Source organism: Hypanus sabinus, chromosome 27, assembly GCF_030144855.1.
Source record: "Hypanus sabinus isolate sHypSab1 chromosome 27, sHypSab1.hap1, whole genome shotgun sequence".
Taxonomy (NCBI): Eukaryota; Metazoa; Chordata; class Chondrichthyes; order Myliobatiformes; family Dasyatidae; genus Hypanus; species Hypanus sabinus.
In genome coordinates this window covers 25929091-25949934 of record NC_082732.1, presented here as the reverse complement: position 1 = coordinate 25949934, position 20844 = coordinate 25929091, and the positions used below count along the sequence as shown (strand labels likewise).

At 45.6% G+C, this 20844-nt stretch overlaps 1 protein-coding gene across 2 annotated transcripts in view; it reads right to left on the bottom strand.

Moving 5' to 3' along the window:
• The window catches only part of LOC132382131 (arf-GAP with coiled-coil, ANK repeat and PH domain-containing protein 3-like), a 365516-nt gene that overhangs the window by 69571 nt on the left and 275101 nt on the right, over positions 1-20844 (bottom strand). For both annotated transcript variants that reach the window (XM_059952024.1, XM_059952025.1), the window contains exon 10: positions 12927-12938. In XM_059952024.1, coding sequence (XP_059808007.1) covers positions 12927-12938 — 12 coding nt within the window. The remainder of the gene's footprint in view (positions 1-12926; positions 12939-20844) is intronic.

Here is a 20844-nt window from a genome sequence, read left to right as displayed (position 1 = left end):
GGAGCAGAACGGGGACATTTGCCCCATCGAGTCAGCTTCGCCATTTTGTCATGGCTGATCCATTTAACCTCTCAGCCCCAATCTCCTGCCTTCTCCCTGTATCCCTTCATGCCCTGACCAATTAAGAATCTATCAACCTTTGCCCTAAATATACCCAACGACTTGGCTTCCACAGCTGCCTGTGGCAACAAATTCCACGGATTCACCACCCATGGGCTAAAGAAATTCCTCCTCATCTCCATTCTAAAAGGATGCCCCTCCATTCTGAGGTGGTGTCTTCTACTGATAGACTCCCCTTCCACAGGAAACAACCTCTCCACATCCACTCTATCGAGGTCGACACAAGAAAATAAAAGCCTGTGGAATCAATATTTTGGAATCATTGGGTTACAAATACCATTTCATCCCCCTGTCCCCACTCAGACTTTGCTTCTTCTGTTCCCCGCTGCCACTGTTATCTAGGCAGTCCCCGGGTGGCTATGTGTTCTGAATCATCTCTGAAACTCAAATTCCATAAAACTTTTGTTCTCCCTATTCTCTCTTGTACCAAGCTGAACTCATGCATCAGCCCTATCCTCTCAATCCCATTCAGTTTCTTGGCTCTTTGAGTTTAAATTCCTTTGTGATGTTGCCTATCCCCGTCTCTGGAACTCTGAAATACTTGGGATGCTTGAGAACTCCACATTTATCTTCATCCTCCAATGGGAGGTGTGTGCTTAGTGTCCTTAGCCTCACCTCTACGATGCTCCCACAAACCCCTTTGCTGCTTCACCAATCTCTCCTTCAAAACATTCCTGAAATCTCACCTGTCCACTCCTAATATCTTGCCCTCTGCAAGGGTTTTCAGTCGATTTTCGTACCAAATTCCTTACACAAATGGAGACTGTCATTATTCTGCCTATCCATCAGAAGCCCAGGAGCTATCAAAACCTAAAGCACAAGTCCAGGAGATTTGATCTTAGCTTAGAATAAACCCAGCAAAGACACAGCTAAACCAGATAGCTTTGAAATCATCCTGTCAAAGGACACCGTTGAATGGGGACAAAGACAGAATGAAGGACTGTACTAAATACAGAAGTTAGGACAATGGTTACAAAGACAGAGAGATTCAAATATCAGCTTGTTTTCAATTGATTAAAAGAAGCCTCAGGTGGTGATATGCTTCATTTAAACTGCTAAAAGGTGCAGATAACCAGATCAAGTAACTTATTTAATTTGAAATGAGATTGGCATTAGTTGGCATGAGTGAAAATTTAACAACTTTGGTAGATGCATCTGTCTTTCTCCACAGGGTAAAAGATTATAAATAGATTCACAGGCAAAGTCAACTAATGTGTTCATTCATTTGTTAAAAGGACAGAATAAATAATGTCTATTGGTGCAGATGATCACATTCCCTGTGGAATACAATGGTCCACACGCTGTTAGTATTCTTAGGTGAGTCACACTGGGGATTTGACTTGCTCTTTGTAAGATTGACTAAGATAACAGGGTTTCCAAAACCCTTTAAGAGCCGGTATCCAGACAACATGAAACCCTGTGCCAATGAACAAAATACTCCACCCACATCTCCTTCAGAACAGCACTGAGAGTCTGATGATCCCTTGTTTTTCTTAACAAAATTCTGGAGGAATTCAGCAAGCGAGGCAGCACCCGAGAAGGGAAATAAGAAGGCGACATTTTGGGCAAAGACCCCTCTTCAGGACCTGAAACGTTGACTGTTTATTTCCCTGCATAGATGCTGCCTGAGTTTGTGTTTGTGTGCGTGTGTGTGTGCGTGTGCGTGTGTGTGTGTGTGACTCAAGACTTCCAGCATCTGCAAGACTCTTGTATCACTGATTTATTGAACTGTTTGAAACATGTGACCTGCCAGGTTGAGCACTGCCATTTTAATATTTCATTAATCTAGTTTTTATGGTTTAACACAAATACACAGAGAACAGTGGGAGTATGGAATGAGCTGCCAGTTGAAGTGGTGAATCCAGGCTCACTTTTAACATTTAAGAAAAACTTGGACAGGTATATGGATGATATGGGGTATGGGGGGATATGGTCCAGGTGCAGGTCAGTGGGACTAGGCAGAAAAATGTTTCTGCACAGCCAAGAAGGGCCAAAAGGCCTGTTTCTGTGCTGTAATGTTCTATGGTTCTATTATATAGCCTTCAGAACAGCTGTTTTAAAGAACTTAGCTTCTTGAATACTGATCTAATATTTCTAAGGTCTGCAATATATTTATCCCAGCACTAGCTCTCATCTGCTTCACTTTTACTGATGTAACACTGCAGAGAAAAATGCCCCAAACTTTCAGCCAAAGCTGCTGCATCCGTTGTATAAATCAAATGTGGAAATTTAATGCAGCTGAGTGTCAGGAACTGGGAATAGCTGGTGAAATTCAGGGAGAGCTAAAAATGGATGAATGTAATTGTGTGGTTGATGGTTAGAACAGTCTCAATGCGATAAACGGCCTGTTTCTGAGTTATTTCTCTCTGTGACTCTAGACTGGCCCAGTTAATGGCCTTGAGAGAGGGTTACAAATCCTCCCCAGGCTACAAATTCCCGACTTAGCCTGTATATATGAATGAAGTCAGGAGACTGGGTTTGTTGGGCTGGAATGGCCTGTTACTGTGCTGATTCTCGAAGTACATAATGTTTGTGAGGTAATTAAATTGAAAATAAGGTTACTCAAGGCAGCAACCTGGAACTTGAAACTTCAAAGCATAAACCACCCAAGCTGTTTAAAGTGAGCAAGGACATAATGCAGTCGGAACAGGAGTGGGTCAATTGCCCTCAAGGCTGCCCTGCCATTCCATAGTGTCTGATATGCTCCAGCCCTCATCTCCTCTTTTGTGCCCACCTATCCCTCAATTCCCCAATATTCCAAAAAGTTATCTGCCTCCTTTATAAAAGCCTCCACAGGCACAGAGAACTACCTAGGATTGTCTACCCTCTGTGAGAAGACATTTCCAATCACCTCAGTTTTTTAAACGATTGCCTTCTAATCTTGGGAACCATCTCCCTAGATTCAAGACTCTTCCTCTTTTGGAAACATCTCAACATCTATCTTGTCAAACCCCTATTTGATCTTATAACATCCCTTATTCTTCTAAACTCCAAAGAATGGCAGGTCAAACCTTTTTAGTATAGTTGGTGGGACAAAAATGATTTCACTCCACTGCACTTTTAACCATTTTTAACAGGATGAGGGTCACAGAACAGTTACTGCACAGGATCCCATTTGGCATATCCAGTCAAAGGACAGCAATCCCCTCAACCACATTTGCCATAGTCCAGTAAATTTTTCTCTTTCCAGCCCCTATCCCATGACCTTTTGAAAGACGTAACCAAATGTGCTTCCACGGGCAGTTAATTCCGGATCAGATGTACTCTGTGAATGGAGAGGAGTTTTTCTCATACAGCACCTCCCTTGTACCTTTTACCTGTGCCCCAGGCTTTTAACATCCATTACAGCAAACAGCCACACTCTGTATCACCAATCTAAACCTGACATGATCTGGAACCTGTTCATCAAATTGCCTCTCGGCTGTACCTGCTCCGAGGAGAAAGAGCTCAGCCTTTTTCCCCGCCTAAAACTTACGGCTAAAACCTTCAACCTGTCCTGGTGCAGCTGTTAAGTTTCGGGTTGGAAAAGCTGAGCTCGTTCAAGCCCAGAAACCTGTGAACAAGCCGACTGCTGTCACCAGAGGATTCACGTTCACTGTTCCTAGCCTGTCGAGGCTTCAGGGTGGCTTGGGGAGAACTGTGGATGAACAGGCGCCACGGTAGTGACACTATTACAGCTCGAGGCGTCGGAGGTTCGAAACCGGCATCCTCTCCCTATGGAATGTATGGATTTTCCCCCAGAGTCCATAGGTTAATTGGTCATTGTAAATTGTCCCATGATTAGGTTATGGGTAACATAGAATAGTACAGCACATTACAGGCCCTTCAGCCCACAATGTTGTGCTGACCCTCAAATCCTGCCTCTTATATAACCCCCCACCTTAAATTCCTCCATATACCTGTCTAGTAGTCTCTTAAGTTTCACTAGTGTATCTGCCTCCACCACTGACTCAGGCAGTGCATTCCACACACCAACCATTCTCTGAGTGTAAAACCTTCCTCTAATATCCCCCTTGAACTTCCCTCCCCTTACCTTAAAGCCATGTCCTCTTGTACTGAGCAGTGGTGCCCTGGGGAAGAGGCGCTGGCTGTCCACTCTGTCTATTCCTTTTAATATCTTGTACACCTCTATCATGTCTCCTCTCATCCTCCTTCTCTCCAAAGAGTAAAGCCCTAGCTCCCTTAATCTCTGATCATAATCCATACTCTCTAAACCAGGCAGCATCCTGGTAAATCTCCTCTGTACCCTTTCCAATGCTTCCACATCCTTCCAATAGTGAGGCGACCAGAACTGGACACAGTACTCTAAGTGTGGCCTAACTAGAGTTTTATAGAGCTGCATCATTACATCACGACTCTTAAACTCTATCCCTCGACTTATGAAAGCTAACACCCCATAAGCTTTCTTAACTACCCTATCTACCTGTGAGGCAGCTTTCAGGGATCTGTGGACATGTATCCCCAGATCCCTCTGCTTCTCTACACTGCCAAGTATCCTGCCATTTACTTTGTACTCTGCCTTGGAGTTTGTCCTTCCAAAATGTACCACCTCACTCTTCTCCGGGTTCTCACACAAACCACGGTTGTCAAGGGTTCCTGGGTTCAAAGGGCAGGAAGGGCCTATTCCACACTGTGTCCCTTAATAAAAATTAAAAGCTGAACCAAAAGCAATTTGCATGGTCTGACAAGGTCTCTCACTGGCTTGGGTTAGGGTACACACACAGACTGCAGACAAACTAGCTCCGGTTCTCCATTGATTCCTGTCAATCTTATTGACGAGGTTCATTAGATTTCCTTTCTTTATCAGGGGAACGAGCACCTCCTCCTATCTAAGCCTCCTTTCCTCTGTGCTCAACCCGAGTCTAAATTAGCCAGCACTGCGCATAATGACACCTTCCCACTCTGTCCAGTTTAGCACAACTGGCAAGGCTTCAAATTCCCTTTCACTTGATGTATTTTGTCTGTTTATGGCTACTGAACCAACAGCGAACTGGCGCAGGGGCAAGGAGGGAAACGGCCTTACTGCTACGAGGTATTCAGTGCACATGGCAATTGTTCTGACAAGCAGCTGCCATAATGAGGTAAGTCTAAAGAGTTTCACCACCGATCAGTACATTATTTTGAACCACCCTTGCGGAAATTCAAAGCTCTTGAGGGCAAGAACTAGCATGTCTGAATTGCTAAAACAATGAGCAGGCAGCAGGCTATTGCCTGAAGAAGATTTTTGTCAGGTTTAACTTCTGGTTACCAACTTGCCAGTCATAGTAACAGTCAGCTAACTCATTTCGGACGGCAGATATGATCTGGCTACTGGGATAAGAGGCATCCTACTGGTGCACAGCAAGATCCCATCAGCAGCCATTTAATAATGACCCTATTAGGTTTTGGTGGAGAGATGCTAATTATTTACTGATTTGCTTCAGACTTCTAGAATCTGCAGTATGTTGCCCTTAGCTTATTATTTCTTTTTAAAAACTGGCATTCCAAAAGGGTGGCGCAAACTAGAGCCGGAGGCGGCCTGTGCTGGGGCAGGAGGCCTGTCTGTCCATGTGTGTGAGGGGAGGGGTGTGTGTGAGGGGAGGGGTGTGTGTGAGGGGAGGGGTGTGTGTGAGGGGAGGGGTGTGTGAGAGGGGAGGGGTGTGTGAGGGGAGGGGTGTGTGAGGGGAGGGGTGTGTGAGGGGAGGGGTGTGTGTGAGGGGAGGGGTGTGTGAGGGGAGGGGTGTGTGTGAGGGGAGGGGTGTGTGAGAGGGGAGGGGTGTGTGTGAGGGGAGGGGTGTGTGAGGGGAGGGGTGTGTGAGGGGAGGGGTGTGTGTGAGGGGAGGGGTGTGTGTGAGGGGAGGGGTGTGTGAGGGGAGGGGTGTGTGTGAGGGGAGGGGTGTGTGTGAGGGGAGGGGTGTGTGTGAGGGGAGGGGTGTGTGAGGAGAGGGGTGTGTGAGAGGGGAGGGGTGTGTGAGAGGGGAGGGGTGTGTGTGAGGGGAGGGGTGTGTGAGGGGAGGGGTGGGTGTGAGGGGAGGGGTGTGTGTGAGGGCAGGAAAGGGTATTTCTCTTTGGCTGCTGCTGTCTCGTTTTGTTCTGTTGCGTCGCTGTGGGCGTGCTACGCGGTCGCCGAGTGTGTGGCCCCCAGCACGCCCTTGGGGGCGTTAGCTAGCAACGCAAACGGTGCACTTCGCTGCTCCTTTCGATGTACCCGTGTTAAATAGAACTCAGTCCGCGCTGTCCCACTTATGATGAGGGTCATCCAAAGTGTTGACACTGGGACACCCTGTGATTCCAGTTGCTGCAGATTTTGCGGGTGGACCTTCTCAGAGAGCCAGCAGAGGCCAACACTCTGCCCAGCTTTCAGGATAGCCAGCACCACCGCCAAACCGGGATTGCTGCCAATGTATACAGTCAATAATGTGGCTGACAGAGAGGAATTTCATTGCGAATATGACTTTCTTATGTAAAAGTATAAAAGCATGAAAAGTCCTGTGATTTCAGCCTCATCCTGCCTGATGCTCTCTTTCCTTCAGATACTAAAGAATGCAACCAGTGACAAGCACCGTGTTATGCAACTGGGTTTTATTTGAAAATACACTTAACCAGCCACTGTCAGACTCCTGATTTCACTGTTCTCATCTCATGCTGACTTGTTACAAAGCACCCCCCTCCCCCCCGGCACAAGAACAGCCCTTCTCCTCTCCCCTAGCCACACGGACCCAGGAAGATGCCCGACTCCGGTCAGCTAACCGGCTGAACTACGAGCACTGGGTGCAGTGTGCATCATTGTTTGACGCGCAGTCCCATTAAATTGCTGCAGAGATGACGGAAACGTCTCGTAAAGGAAAGAAACCCACACAACTGCAGCCTTGAAAATAAGCCTGGGGCAGGGTCGCGTCTAATTCCAAATAGACTTGAGAGAGTAACTCAAAGAAAGACGAAAGCCACTGAATTCCCTTCGGCACCATTGAGCTCTCTTGCACGGAGCGCTGTCATTAAAAAGAAAGCAGCATCCATCATCAAAGACCCTCACATCCTCTCTTCTGGTGACTACCAAAAAGCAGGGGGCACAGTCGTTTCAGGTTTCACACCACCAGGATCAGGAGAAGTTATTACCCCTCAACCACCAGGCTCTTGAACCTGAGGGGATAATTTCACTCATGCCAACACTGAATTGTTCCCACAGACTCACTTTCAAAGACTCGACCACTCAGAGTGTTATCTATTACAGTATTTTATTTCCTCATTGCTTGTTTGTCAGGCTTTCTGTGTGTTTTTTTCTTAAATTCTATCATATTTTATTTTTATTTTTTATTTTTAAATACCTGCAAGAAAATTAATGTCAAGGTTGTATCTGGTGACATAAACGTACTTTGACTTCATAGGTTTTATAACAAATATTTTCTCTGTTTGCTATCTTTAATGATTTTCAATCTATAAATTATCGATGTCTATTGATTATTTACTAGGTTTTATTCAGTAATAAACTTTGAATCTTCCTTTGTTTCTATTACAAACACTCAGGCTGTGGAGAGGAGAGATTTCGCCTGTGCAAATGTGAAGTCAGCGGTGGAATGAACGCGTCTGTCTCAGCCCAGAAATGGGGCAGGGGAACAGACAAGGGCGGTGTGATTTACATTGCCGTTTTTAGAGAAACAGACCTGGGTCTTCTTCAGGGGCTGAGAGAGGACGGTATTCATCATGCTGAAGGGAATGTCAGCTTTCCTTTTTTGCTGGCGACGGAGACAGGAAGACAGCAGGTTGGAACAGTTACCACACAGATGCTTCACTGCAGATTGGAGACATCAATCAAAGGCAGACCCGAGTCCACACAGTAGAAGCTCCAACTCCGGGCAAAGCACGGGCTGTGTCGGGTGGTGTTTAAAATCACGCAGCACAATGGCAACACCCGAATGCGATTTGCCAGTAAATTAAGAGCGAAAAAAAACTGTGGTTACAGACAGTCCCCACGTTATGACGGGCGGGGCTCAGTTCCTGAGAACTGTCCATGATCCTAACTGTTTGAAGCCTGGAAATGACCAACAGCGCGTGGGAGAGCAGGGAGACGCGGGAGGAGCGGCCACCAACCTACCGCATGGACTCAGCGAGTGGGCAGCAGCTTTGGGGTGCGGCTGGGGTGAGAGGGCACATGGAAGTCCCCTGTTCCCACCCAGAGGTCACGCAGTGGCCGGCCCCACCCAGCCGCTGGACTCACTCACGGGTGCAGAACCCTGTGCTGGAAATTTGAAACCAAAACAGAAGCTCGTATCAGACAGCACCTGTAGAAAGAGAAAGGGAATTAACACATAAGGCTTAGGAGATCTTTAGATCCCTTACCCTCATACATTAACTCTGTTTCGCTTTCCACTGCTGCTGTCTGGCCGGTTTCGCTGTGATAAATAGCGTAGTCCGCCAGGTGATCTAAACTTCAAATTCATCCCAGTTTCACTAGCACTCTTCCACCTTCCCTCCACTCGATGACAGATTCCAGAATTCCCAAACCCCGTAGTTAAAAACTTCATTCGGTCCCGCTGAGCCTTTGCCCTCCCTTCATGTGCCTCCTCTTCTCCTCGCAGAACATCACTGGTGTCTGTACCCTTCCGTTCCCTAAGGAATCCACGCCCCGACCTCTCCAGCACCCCCTCTGACTGGGTTTATAGTCGTTTTGCTTGCACTCTCGGCTGTTGATTCAGTGCGGGACATTTGCTACCAGCGGGCCTGACGGCTAAATCGAGTGATAGTGACGATCAAAATAGGAACTGAACGCTACAGGATTTCTTGAACTCTTATTTTTTCCACTAATTATTCAGACCACAAATAAACCCAAATCACCATCCCTAGAAGAGACACTTGGCAGTGAAGTCTGACTTTAACAGGATGTCAGAAAGAAAACAAGTGCAGCGCCTGGGCACACAAAAACCCCCGCTATTGTGTAGTGATGCCCCCCTCACACATGCTATCAAGGAAGGTTGAAAACATCTGTTTTGTGTTGTTTCCTTAGACGCGGCACCCAAATAATGCCTGGGTGCTGTCACACCTTGTTGGCTACACAAACCAGAAATAACTCTTTACTGGGCCCCTTTACAGGGAGAGAAGAAATTGTTCCAGCTTTAGCTTACATCTCGACAGATTGCGTCTTGTACGCAGAGGCTATTCAGAGATCCGTCTGCTGGCCTCTTTTATCTAGTGCTATAATTTACTGCTGGATCTATTGCGGTGACAGAGAAGTCACCTTCTCCGGTGACTGGGTTCATCCGGGCAAGGTGTGAGTCTTGCTGTTCAAGCTGGGACGGCCACCTGCAGCAGCTCTGTGCCTAATAAAGGGGGCACTGAGTGTGTATGTTCGCAGTCTTCTGCTGCTGTAGCCCAACCACTTCAAGTTCTGACCTATTGTGCATTTTCAGAGGGGCTCTTCTGCACGCCACTGTTGTAACACGTGGTCATTTGAATTACTGTCGCCCTCCTGTCAGCTTGAACCAGTCTGGGCATTCGCCTCTGACCTCACCCACTAACAATGCATTTTGGCCCACAGAACTGCCACTCACTGGATGCTTTTTGCTCATCTGTAAACTCCAGAGCAGGGGTTCCCAACCACTTTTATACCATGGACTCCTATCAATAACCAAGGGGTCCATGCAATCTCTCCTCTATAGGCTGTTGTGCATGAAAATCCCAGGAGATCAGCAGTTTCTGAGATACTCAAACCACCCCATCTGGCACCAATAATCATTATAGAGTCAAAGTCACTTAGCTCACGTTTTTTTCTAATTCTGATGTGTGATCTGAACAATAACTGAACCTCTTGACCGTGTCTGCATGCTCTTATGCACTGAGTTGCTACCATATGATTGGCTGATTAGATATTTGCATTAACAAGCAAGTGTGTGGGTGTACCTAATAAAGTGGCCACTGTGTGTATATTGTTATTTATCTTCACTGACCTGATCTGACACGACAACTATTAAATCTGGTCACACATTGCACAGACTCCTGAACGAAATAAATGTAGTCATTTACATTTTTAATTTTGGGTTGAGATTGCAGGCACCTTTGTTTCTTTACCCCAGTTCACTGTCATGCAGTCATGCTTCAGTCTGCCTACATTACCCACTGCCTGTGATAATCTTGCCAGAGGAGCATATATTAAAACTCTGTCAGTTCCAGTCAGCGCACACTCCTCAGGGAAATTAGCGGCCGTGTAAGTATTAATCCCTAGTTCCAGTTGTAGTGCAAGAAATTAGTCTGAATTCACAACAGTCTGACTATCTCTGCTTACGGGCCGATTTAAACACTCATAATTACAGATCTGCACAGTTATTCTGCAGACATACTGCACTCTGCCACATTCTATTTCCCATATACTCAAAACTGTAACAAATACCATTCTAATTACAGCAGTCAGACGTCAAAATGCAAAAATACAAAATCATAGCTGCAATTTAAAATATATCACTCACTTTAACTATTCATTAATAACATCATGTGTGAATGCACTCTTGTCACCAGTGACAGATGATGTAAAACAGTACAGCACAGGAACCGGCTATTCGGCCCACAATGTTGTGCTGGCCCAGCTAAAAAGCGCATCAAAAACACCCAAACACTAATCCTTTCTACCTAGACTATGTCCATATCCCTCTATCTTCCTTGTACCCATGTGCCTATCCAAAGGTACCTTAAAAACTTCTAATATATTTACCCCTCCAGGTTTGAGTAAAAAAACTTACCCCTCACATCCCTCTTGAACCTGCCCCCTCTCACCTTCAATGTATGCCCTCTGGTATTAGACATTTCAATCCTGCTAGAAGGATTCAACAGGTTCACTATTTTCCATGCAATTGAGCTAGTTCACGGATCCCCGGATCCACCCGTGGATTTGTGCCTAGTATCGGCGCAGAGGAAGTTCCTGAAAAGAGACATCAAGCACCTTCTGCTCACAGCCCATCTTGGGCCAAGGATGCAGGGAAGGGAGGATGGCTGATCTTGCTTTGGGAGTGGGGGTGGGGGGGGGGGTTGGTTCTCCCAGGTGCTCGTACAAAAGGCAGGGTTTCCAAAGATGACCGAAGAGTAAGTGAGGAGAAAGGGAATGGTGGGCTCTTCATGTATGAATTTTGTGAAGTAGACACTTGAAATATGGGTTTAGGGTAAGACTTTGTCGAGTGCCACATTGAGATCGTTTTAGAACTGACTGAAGTGTTGAAATAGGGTTAGAGAGTGTCTAGCTGACTGAGGTGGCAGGAAATTGAGCACAGATATTACTTCTCTGTAGGAATGATTTGGGGTCAGGGAGAAGTCTTATATCAGATGCAGAAGACTAGGTGTGGAGGAACACTGTTGCAGGGTTAATGAGTCACTCGTCTTGTTTTTACCACCTCCAGCCTGGAGTCCCAGGTGGCATGGTGCATGAGTCAGAGGAAGCTGGTGCTCAGCTCCATTAGCCTTCTGATCCGTCTACGCTTTCCCAAGGGCCTCCTGGTGTGGCTGGGAAGCTCCTGCCTCGAGACATGCAAGTGACAGGGGCATCATCTGAAACCCCTGCTGCTACCCACCAGCAGCTGTTCCAGATCGTGGGTTTTCTCCCACAGGAGCTGTCCTTAAAACCTGCTAGGTACCCAGTCCAGTTGCTGCTGATCAAAATCCCAACGTCACTTCCCAGCTCTTCCCCCTTGTCCCTCAAATCACACTCAGAATGAAAATCTACCCATTTCCGTATCGCGGGCTTCACTGTCCCAGCCTCTATTTCTTCTGCAGGGATAGAGTTCTGAAGTTCCAACAACTTCAAATTGAAATGACATACACAAAATCCTAGAGGAACTCAACAAATCAGGCAGCACCTACGGAGGAAAATAAAGAGTTGACATTCCAGGCCAAGAGGCTTTATCCGGACTGTTTATTTCCTTCCATAGGTGCTGCCTGACTTCTTGAGTTCCTCCAGCATTTTGTGTGTGTCATTTCAATTCGGTTTATCAAGATTTCCTGCATCTGCAGAATCTCTTGCATTTCTGACTTAAGTAATTTGTTCTGATTTCAGCCAAGCTCTAATTTTAAGACTGCACCCAAGCTAAATGAGATAATTGTTCTGTTCTCATTATTTTAAACTCCTGAACCCATGCTTGCTCCTACACAGAAAGCAGAGGAAACCTATCCCCTGCAGTGGGTTCTTCCAGCATTGGTCTTAATTCCACACTGCAGACAGTTCAGACAGTCTGTGACAGTCTCAAACAGCGCTTCCTCATTTAGCTGTTGAGCTAAACACTTTAAAGGAGTTGCCAGGATATATGATATTTTACATTTTTCACTACCAACAGAGCAGTTGACTTCTGTTGCACGGCTAGTGTTGTCTGTAACCAAGTCAGACCATCACTGATCATTTGTAGAAGTTATCCTCATGACTTGGGTGGCAGAGTGGAGATAAATCTCTACCAAAGGAGAGGTAAGGCACACCTTCTCTCCGCAAGCCTGCAGGTCACCCTTGGGCAAGGTGTAGCACCTGCTTAGCTTCCTGATCAGGGTCCCGTGAAGCCCTGAGAGGAGGTGCTGGTGCTTATCACAAGTCCTAGGCAAACATTGAAGCCAGGCAGACATTCTCCGAAGAGTATTGATAATGACTGGGGTAAAACCATTTCTGTAGAAAAATTTGCCAAGAACAATCATGATCATGGATCGACCAGGGTCGCCTATGTCACAGGACTCAAACCAGCTTCCTTTGATACGCCGGGAGGGTGGGGTCTTTTCAGATCCTTTTCATTTTCAGGAATAAATCAGTTAAAAACACAATTTTATTCATGCACATTACAAATAATAAACAGGCTCTATTTTGGGCCTACCTGTAACAGAGTCTGTCAAGGTTTGATAGAAGAACATCAGAGGGATCATGGAAAAGAGAAAAACAAGGAAAGGTTAATAAATACACCTGATTTTATTTGAAACATCCATTCTCACACAAATTCATATTAGTTAGGCCTTTGTGAGCCTTGTTATTTACTTCTTCCCATTTCAGAGTATTTAATACAAAAAAGACTGAGGATTAATTTACACAGCTCCAGTGCGACTTCACTTTGATGTCACAGTTAAAATGTAAAGCAACTTTATCCATAACCTGGGTCCCAACTTAGGGCAAGACTGAGGCAGGCAGAGAGTCCTGAATTTTCCTGGAGAAGAAGTCTCACTTTGGAGTCAGGTTAGAATTCAACAGATGAGCTCTGCTCCAAACTAGAGTCAGCTGGCTTCACATTCACAGTGGTGGGAGTCGCTGAATGTGACTGCATCATTACAGGCACTAACAAAATTAGAACAGGCTACACAGTGGAAGTGAGGCAGCACAACAACACAGCTTCTGTCCAATACTTGGCTGTTAATAGTTGCTGAAAAGCCACCAATTTAAAGACAAGCAGCAGGTTTTGGTACATGCGGTGAGATGTTTACCATGAACGTTGTCCCCTGTGTTCTCAATAGCATAACATAATTCTTGAGCTGCCTTTGCAATGGGATCACTGGTCACTTCCCTGCCCTCTGCTCCTATTAGGGTCATTGAGTTGTACAGTGCAGAGGAAGCTCTTTGACCAATCATGCCCATGCTGAGCATTTTGCCCATAAACTCTGACCCAGCAGTTCCTAAATCAAAAGACCATAAGACATAGGAGCAAAATTAGGCTATTTGGCACATCGAGTCTATTCCGCCATCCTATCACAGCTGATTTATTATCCCTCTCAACCCCATTCTCCTGCCTTCTCCCCGCAGCCTTTGACACCCCTACTGATCATTAAACTCTGCTTTAAATATACCCAATGACGTGGCCTCCACAGCCATCTGTCACAATGAATTCCACAGATTCCCCACCCTCTGGTAAAGAAATCGCTCCTCATCTCCGTTCAAAGGGCTGCCCTTCTATTCTGAGGTTGTGCCCTCTAGTCCTAGATGCCCACTCCTTCTATACCAGGGGTTCCCAACCTTATTCAAGCCAAGGAGCCCAACCATTAACCCTAACTGCGGACCCCAGGTTGGGAAACCCTGTACCTATACGTTGCCTGTCTAAAGAGTAAGTCATGGTATCTGATTCCAGATATCAGTCGCTCTCTGTATAAAAGAAATCATCTCAATCACCACTAATGCACCTTCCTCCTACCTTAAAAACAATGCTCTCTTGTTTTTAAAAAATGATTTTGACTATTTTGCCAATCTATGCCTCTTATAATAGAAACACAGAAAACCTACAGCACAATACAGGCCCTTCGGCCCACAAAGCTGTGCCAAACATGTCCTTACCTTAGAAATTACCTCGGGTTACCCATAGCCCTCTACTTTCCTAAGCTCCATGTACCTATCCAGGAGTCTCTTAAGACCCTATTGTATCCAGCTCCACCACCATCGCTGGCAGCTCATTCCTTGCACCCATCACTCTGCGTAAAAAAAAAATCTCCTCTGTACCTACTTCCAAGCACCTTAAAACTGTGCCCTCTCATGCTAGCCCTGTGAAGAAGCCTCTGACTATCCACACGATCAATGCCTCTCATCATCTTGTACACCTCTATCAGGTCACCTCTCATCCTCCGCCGCTCCAAGGAGAAATGACAGAGTTCACTCAACCTATTCTCATAAGGCACGCCCCCCAATCCAGGCAACATCCTTGTAAATCTCCTCTTCTATGGTTTCCTCATCCATAATTTTGTATACCTCTGTCAGTTCATCCCTCAGCCTCCTTCACTCCAGGGAAAACAAACCCAGCCTGTACAATCTCACCCCATAACTAAAGCCTTTCAATCCGGGCTACATCCTGGTGAATCTCCTCTGCCCTGTATCCAACAGAACACATCCTTCCTGTAACGCCGCCATCGGATCTGCCCACAATATTACAAGGCATTCTATCTAGTGTATCGCAATATAACATCCCAACTTTTATATCCTATACACAAGACAGTCTGCAGATGCTGGAGGAACTCAGCAGGTCAGGCAGTATCTATGGCAATGAATGAACAGCGGATGTTTCAGGCCAACACCCTTTTCTCAGGACTGAAAAGGAAGGGGGGAGATGTCAGAATAAAAAGGCGGGGGAGGGAGGATAGGTGATAGGTGAAGCCAGGTGGGTGGGAAAGGTAAAGAGCTGGAGATGAAGGAATCAGATAGGAGAAGTGAGTAGACTATAGAAGAAAGGGAAGGAGGAGAGGACCCGGTGGGTGGGGGGGGGGGAGAGAGTGATAGGTAGGTGAAAAGAGGTAAAAGGCCAGAGTGGGGATTAGAAGAAGTGGGGGGGGGGGGAGAAATTGATACTCATGCCATCAGGTTGGAGGCTACCCAGCAGAAACACCCTGAGGGTGCCAAGATGAGACCATGGACTGACATATATCCTTTCCCCATACCTATTAAGACATGCATGCCATATGCCTTCTTCACCACCTGCATTCCCATTTTCAGGGAATTATGAACCTCCCCTGTTAACTAGGATGCAAATATTTCCATCAGGGAGTCAAATATCTCCTCCCTTGCTTCCCACTGCAAACTGGGTTTGATCTTATCCCCCTGTGTACCACAACACATCTCTTCTTAATACTGACCTGTTCCAGATTGTCCACATGCCCCTCCCTAAACTTATGATCTTCCATGATCTTCTTCTCGGTAAGTAGATATACTTAGGGTTTCTCCTTTATCATCCAGCTGCGCACATAGATTACTGCTTTGGTCCCTAAGGGGACCCACTCTGTTTTTGGCTACCCTCTAGTTCCTGATAGACTAGGTAGAATCTTGGGATTCTCCTTAATCTTTCATGGCCTCGTTTTGTCCACGTAATTTCTTTCTTAAGTTCTCTTCATGTGAATACTTTTATCCATTAGTGCCAGCAGTGGGATGCTTCATCTGCTGGCCACAGACACGTGAGTGTGCTAACCCCACTCTAACGGCAGTCAGAGAGATGGACAGTCACTTTCACTTGGTGCTCCTTCACATCAACTCATGCCACAAATCCAGAAATCGACAAATCCTCAGCAAAGTCAAAACTTAGGTTGATTTCAGAAGTCTGTTGGTGCGGCATTTTATAAAACCATCCTTCACAAGACCGCTTATGTTGTTACCACTACCACAGTAAAAAAAAACCTCACTAATTGCATCTTGCATTAAATTTGGAAACCTAATGCTGACCCTTTGGTCTCTCTGCTGCAGATTCCACCTTGTATTTAGTTTATCAGGTTCAATGGTCAGACAATCAGACACTGTAAGATTGTGGAGATACTTTAATGGATGCAGATTGCCTGCGTTGGATGAACTACGAACCAACAGCTTCATTAATATCCATGCTACCTGCTGATCTGATTCCATTCTACTGCTTAAATTGAAAGCTCCTGTAAGTGAAGACTAATTAATCCAGGTAATGGTGTCTCCCCAGGGAGTACTTTCATTGCTAGTGGCCTGAATTTCTGTTGTACAAAAAAGTCTATAATCAAATGAATCATCAAGTTGTTCCACTGTCTGCCCTTGTACTGTCTTGTAGAGTGTTGTTTGGTGTCAAACATGAAGCAGGATTGCATGGTGCCCAATCTCTCCCCAAGCAAAGCCACCTTAAAGCAACACACACACAAAATACTGGAGGAACTCAGCAGGTCAGGCTGCATCTACAGAGAAGAAGGAAGAGTCGACATTTCAGGCCGAGACCCTTCTTCAGGACACTTTATATCTAGATTCTGTGTGCAGAGGCGACTGCCTATACGAAATTCATTCTGACTGCAGCTCCTCCGGGAGTACCACTAGAATGAAGGCTTTCCAGGTCCGTGATTAGCGCCAGTCACCTAGGTTCAGTTCCCGCCACTGTCTGTGATGAGTTTGCACGTTCTTCCCATGACTATGTGGGCTTCTTCCGGGTGCTCCGGTTTCCCCCCACATTGTAGGTTAACTGATCTCATTGGTGTACCGTGGGCTTCTGGGCCAGAAGTGCTGAATCTCCAAAAAAAGATAGATATGATAGAAAATTGTGTGTGATTGGAGCCAACACGTTGTGAACTTTGTACATGACTGAAACGCCAGGCTATTTGTGACTACGGAATGTAAAGGCGCTAACTCAAGCTCTCTCCAATGACAGTCAAAGGGCCGATTCCAGGCCACCGTGATCTTAGCTGAAAGCCCTGCTGTACCCAGCAAAGCTTCTCTGCTGGAAGTGTAAGATTAAAGGACTGTTCCTTCCTTGGCAGACACTTCAAGTGATCAAACACTTCCTGCGGAGCCTCAGTGATCAAAACCGCACACAGCACTCAAAGTGGAAACTGATCAGAGCCCTCTGTGATTATTCACGATGCTGTCCAGCCCGATCTCGACTGATAAGATGATAAACTTCAGAATTCTTCTCATTTTGCTTATTCCTACTTCACTGTAACTCTGCATGAATGTTCAAAGTGCTTATCTGTCACCATATACAACACTGATTCATCTTTCTGGGGGCATACTCAGCAAATCTATGGAATAGTAACTATAACAGGATCAATGAAAGATCAACCAGAGTGCAGAAGACAACAAACTGTACAAATGCAAATATAAGTAAATAGCAATAAATAATGAGAACATGAGATAACAAGTTAAAGTGTCCTAAAAGTGAGATCATTGGTTGAGGAAACTTCTCAATGATGGGGCAAGTGAGTGTAGTTATACCCTTTGTTCAAGAGCCTGATGGTTGAGGGGTAGTAGCTGTTCTTGAACCTGATGATACGAGTCCCGAGACTTTTGTACCTTCTGCCTGATGGCAGCAGTGAGAAAAGAGGATGGCCTGGGTGGTGGGGATCTCTGATGATGGATCACAAACAAGAGAAAATCTGCAGATGCTGAAAGTCCGGGCAACACACACACAAAATGCTGGCGGAACTCAGCAGGCCAGGCAGCATCCATGGAGAAAAGTACAGTCGACGCTTCGGGCCGAGACCCTGCTGAGTTCCTCCAGCATTTTGTCTGATAATCTTATGACAGCGTTTCATGTAGATGTCCTCAATGATGCACTGGGCCGAATCCACTACCTTTTGTAGGATTTTCTATGATCCACCTTCATGGGTTTGTTCTCATACCCATCCCAACATAATGAATCTCTTCTTAATCAGTTCACAGAATCACAGAACATGGAAACAGGACAAGTGGGCTAGTTCCATCTGTCCATGTTTGGCCCATAACCTCTCCTAGCCATGTACTCATCTAGATTGTTTTAATGTGTTACTAATGTTCCTGCTTCAGCTGCTACTTCTGGCAGCTCATTCTAAATATGCACCACCCCCTGTGCAAAGAATTTGCCTCTGATGTCCCTTGGATCTAGAATCAATGCCCTCCTATTCTCTCTGGGGAAAAAAGACCATGTACTTTCACCTTGTCTCTGCCCCTTGATCTTACATACATCTAATAGATCATGCCTCAAACTCCTGTGCTTCGGGAAATAAAGTTCTAGTCTAGGCAACCTCTCTCTAGTCCACGCAACATTCTGAACACTTTCTAGTTAATAACAACTTTCCTATAACAGACTGACAAGCTGTACAGAGTGCTCCAACTCCTCTTACACACTGACTCAGCTTCCATCTTCTGACATCGTCCCTCTGCTTCGGCACATGACGCTCTTCAAAAGCGCTGTTCGTGATTATGGGTCAATGTCTACTCTTGTATCAACACCTTTAGCTGAACGACCGGGAACCTGTGATCATGTTCCGGTTTCCATCCCTCGGTGTGCTGTTTAAATCGTAGCTGAGTACTGTCCTTCACCTTTTCTCTGCAATGTCTCCTCTGCCGAACCCCACTTTGGGCCTCTGTTATCCTTCTGTCCCAGGCTCGCACATCAGCCTGAAAGTTCTCACCTTTGTTCTCATTTCCATTTACTGACTGCCCCAGCTCACCACAACAACCTCCTCCAGATCTAAATCCTACTACCGTCAAACATCCAGGCTCACCTTCCACCATAAGAAAGAACGTTGTATTGAGTTCTCCCAACCTCTGTGTGTCCCAAGTTCTTAACAGCGAACTAAGTACTTCTAAACTAAGGGTCATCAACCTGTAAATGTTAACTGTTTCATCTGCTCCAGAGACGCTGCCTTACCTGCCGGGTATTTACAGATATTTTTCGATTTTAGATTTCCAGGGGCTGCAATATCTCTCAGTTTCCAGGGTTGCTTCTTCTCTCTTTCAGTCATTTTCTATTTATATCTCTTTCAGACAGAATAACTGTGATTAATAAGGCTTTATCTCCTGCTCTCAGAGACATTGCCACTTATGTCATTCCACCTCCCTTTGCTTCCATCCTATCTCAGACATCCCCTTTGTTCTCATTATTCCCCACCTCTTCCCCACAAAAGAAAGGCACCTTTGATTTCAAACATGTCCCAGCTCTTCTTGCAGGATCACTTACTTGAAGCAACTGACTCTGGTTCTCTCTCTCTGCCTGACCTGCATTTTGTCTTTGGTAGTACTCTTGCATGACAAACATGTGGACGGTGAGCTCCCACAAGCAACACACCCACTGTGACCAGACCATGTCTTCGGGCAGTATTTTGAGAAATTATCCATGGTTGGGTTAAGGGTGAAAGGTGAAAAGTTTACGGGGAACACGAGGGGAAACCTCTTCACTCAGAGGGTCATAAGAAGGTGGAACGAGTTGCCAGCACAAGTGCTGCATGCAAATTCAATTTCAACACTTGAACTTTGGATAGGTACATGGATGGTAGGGGTATGGAGGGCTGTAGTCACAGTGTAGATCAATGGGAGTAGTCAGTTTAAATGGCTCAGCATGGACTAGATGGGCCGAAGGGTCCATTTATGTACTGTACTTTTCTATGACTCTATCACAATGGGGAGAATTTACTTGCTCTTTGAATAGTGGGGTATGATACTTTGAATACAAGTTTTCTCCAGGCTGCCAGCACCTGGCTTACCTGTACATACAAGCGAGTGATTGGGAGACTGGAGCATGGGTGGCAATTGATTTCCCATCCGCTGCAGACACCATGCCTTCCTTTCCCACTTTCCTCACCTCTGCCACCTCCTCCACCCCCCCCCCCCCCCAAACCCCTGAGTAGAAACAATCAGGGTCTGGGTTAACCTGAGCAGAGCAGACTTGCTCACTCACTGATTCAGTGAGGCAGGCTAGCAGTCGTTCTTCCCACTCTCCCCCATGGCTGTTTCTGTGATTCACCCCCCCCCCCACTTTTCTTCGGTCCTAATTTACGCACAGTTTGGGTCCTGAGCAGTTCCCACCTGGAGACTTATTTCTCTTTAATAAAAATACTTAAGACATTTTGTTAAAAAGATGTGTCACAGTCGACCTACACCATTTACTTAATAATGAGCTGTGTTTGCTGAATTGAGAACAAAATGATTTCTTTAATCCAGTTTACACAGGATATTTTTATCACTGACAGGACACAAACGCCTCAGTTTAACATTTCATTCAAACAATGACATCTCTGACAGTGGACCATTCCTGCAGGGTCAAACTAGATAATCAGCATTCAAATGTAATGTTTTACAGGTCATGCATACTATGCACGTGTCAACAAATGTTTAATTAGAGTCTGTTTCTATTGAGTCTGATTTTTCTTGTTTAATTCCTGCAATTTACATAGCTTAGTTTGGTAATTTTTTGAGGTAATGGTGCCTGCAATTTTAACAACAGTTTGAAAGTGAGATACAGACAGAGAGAGAATGAACATCAAGAGAAAGATGGATAAATAGAAAGAATGATAGAAATACAGAGAGATGCAAACACGAGGAAATCTGCAGATGCTGGAAACCCAAGCAAC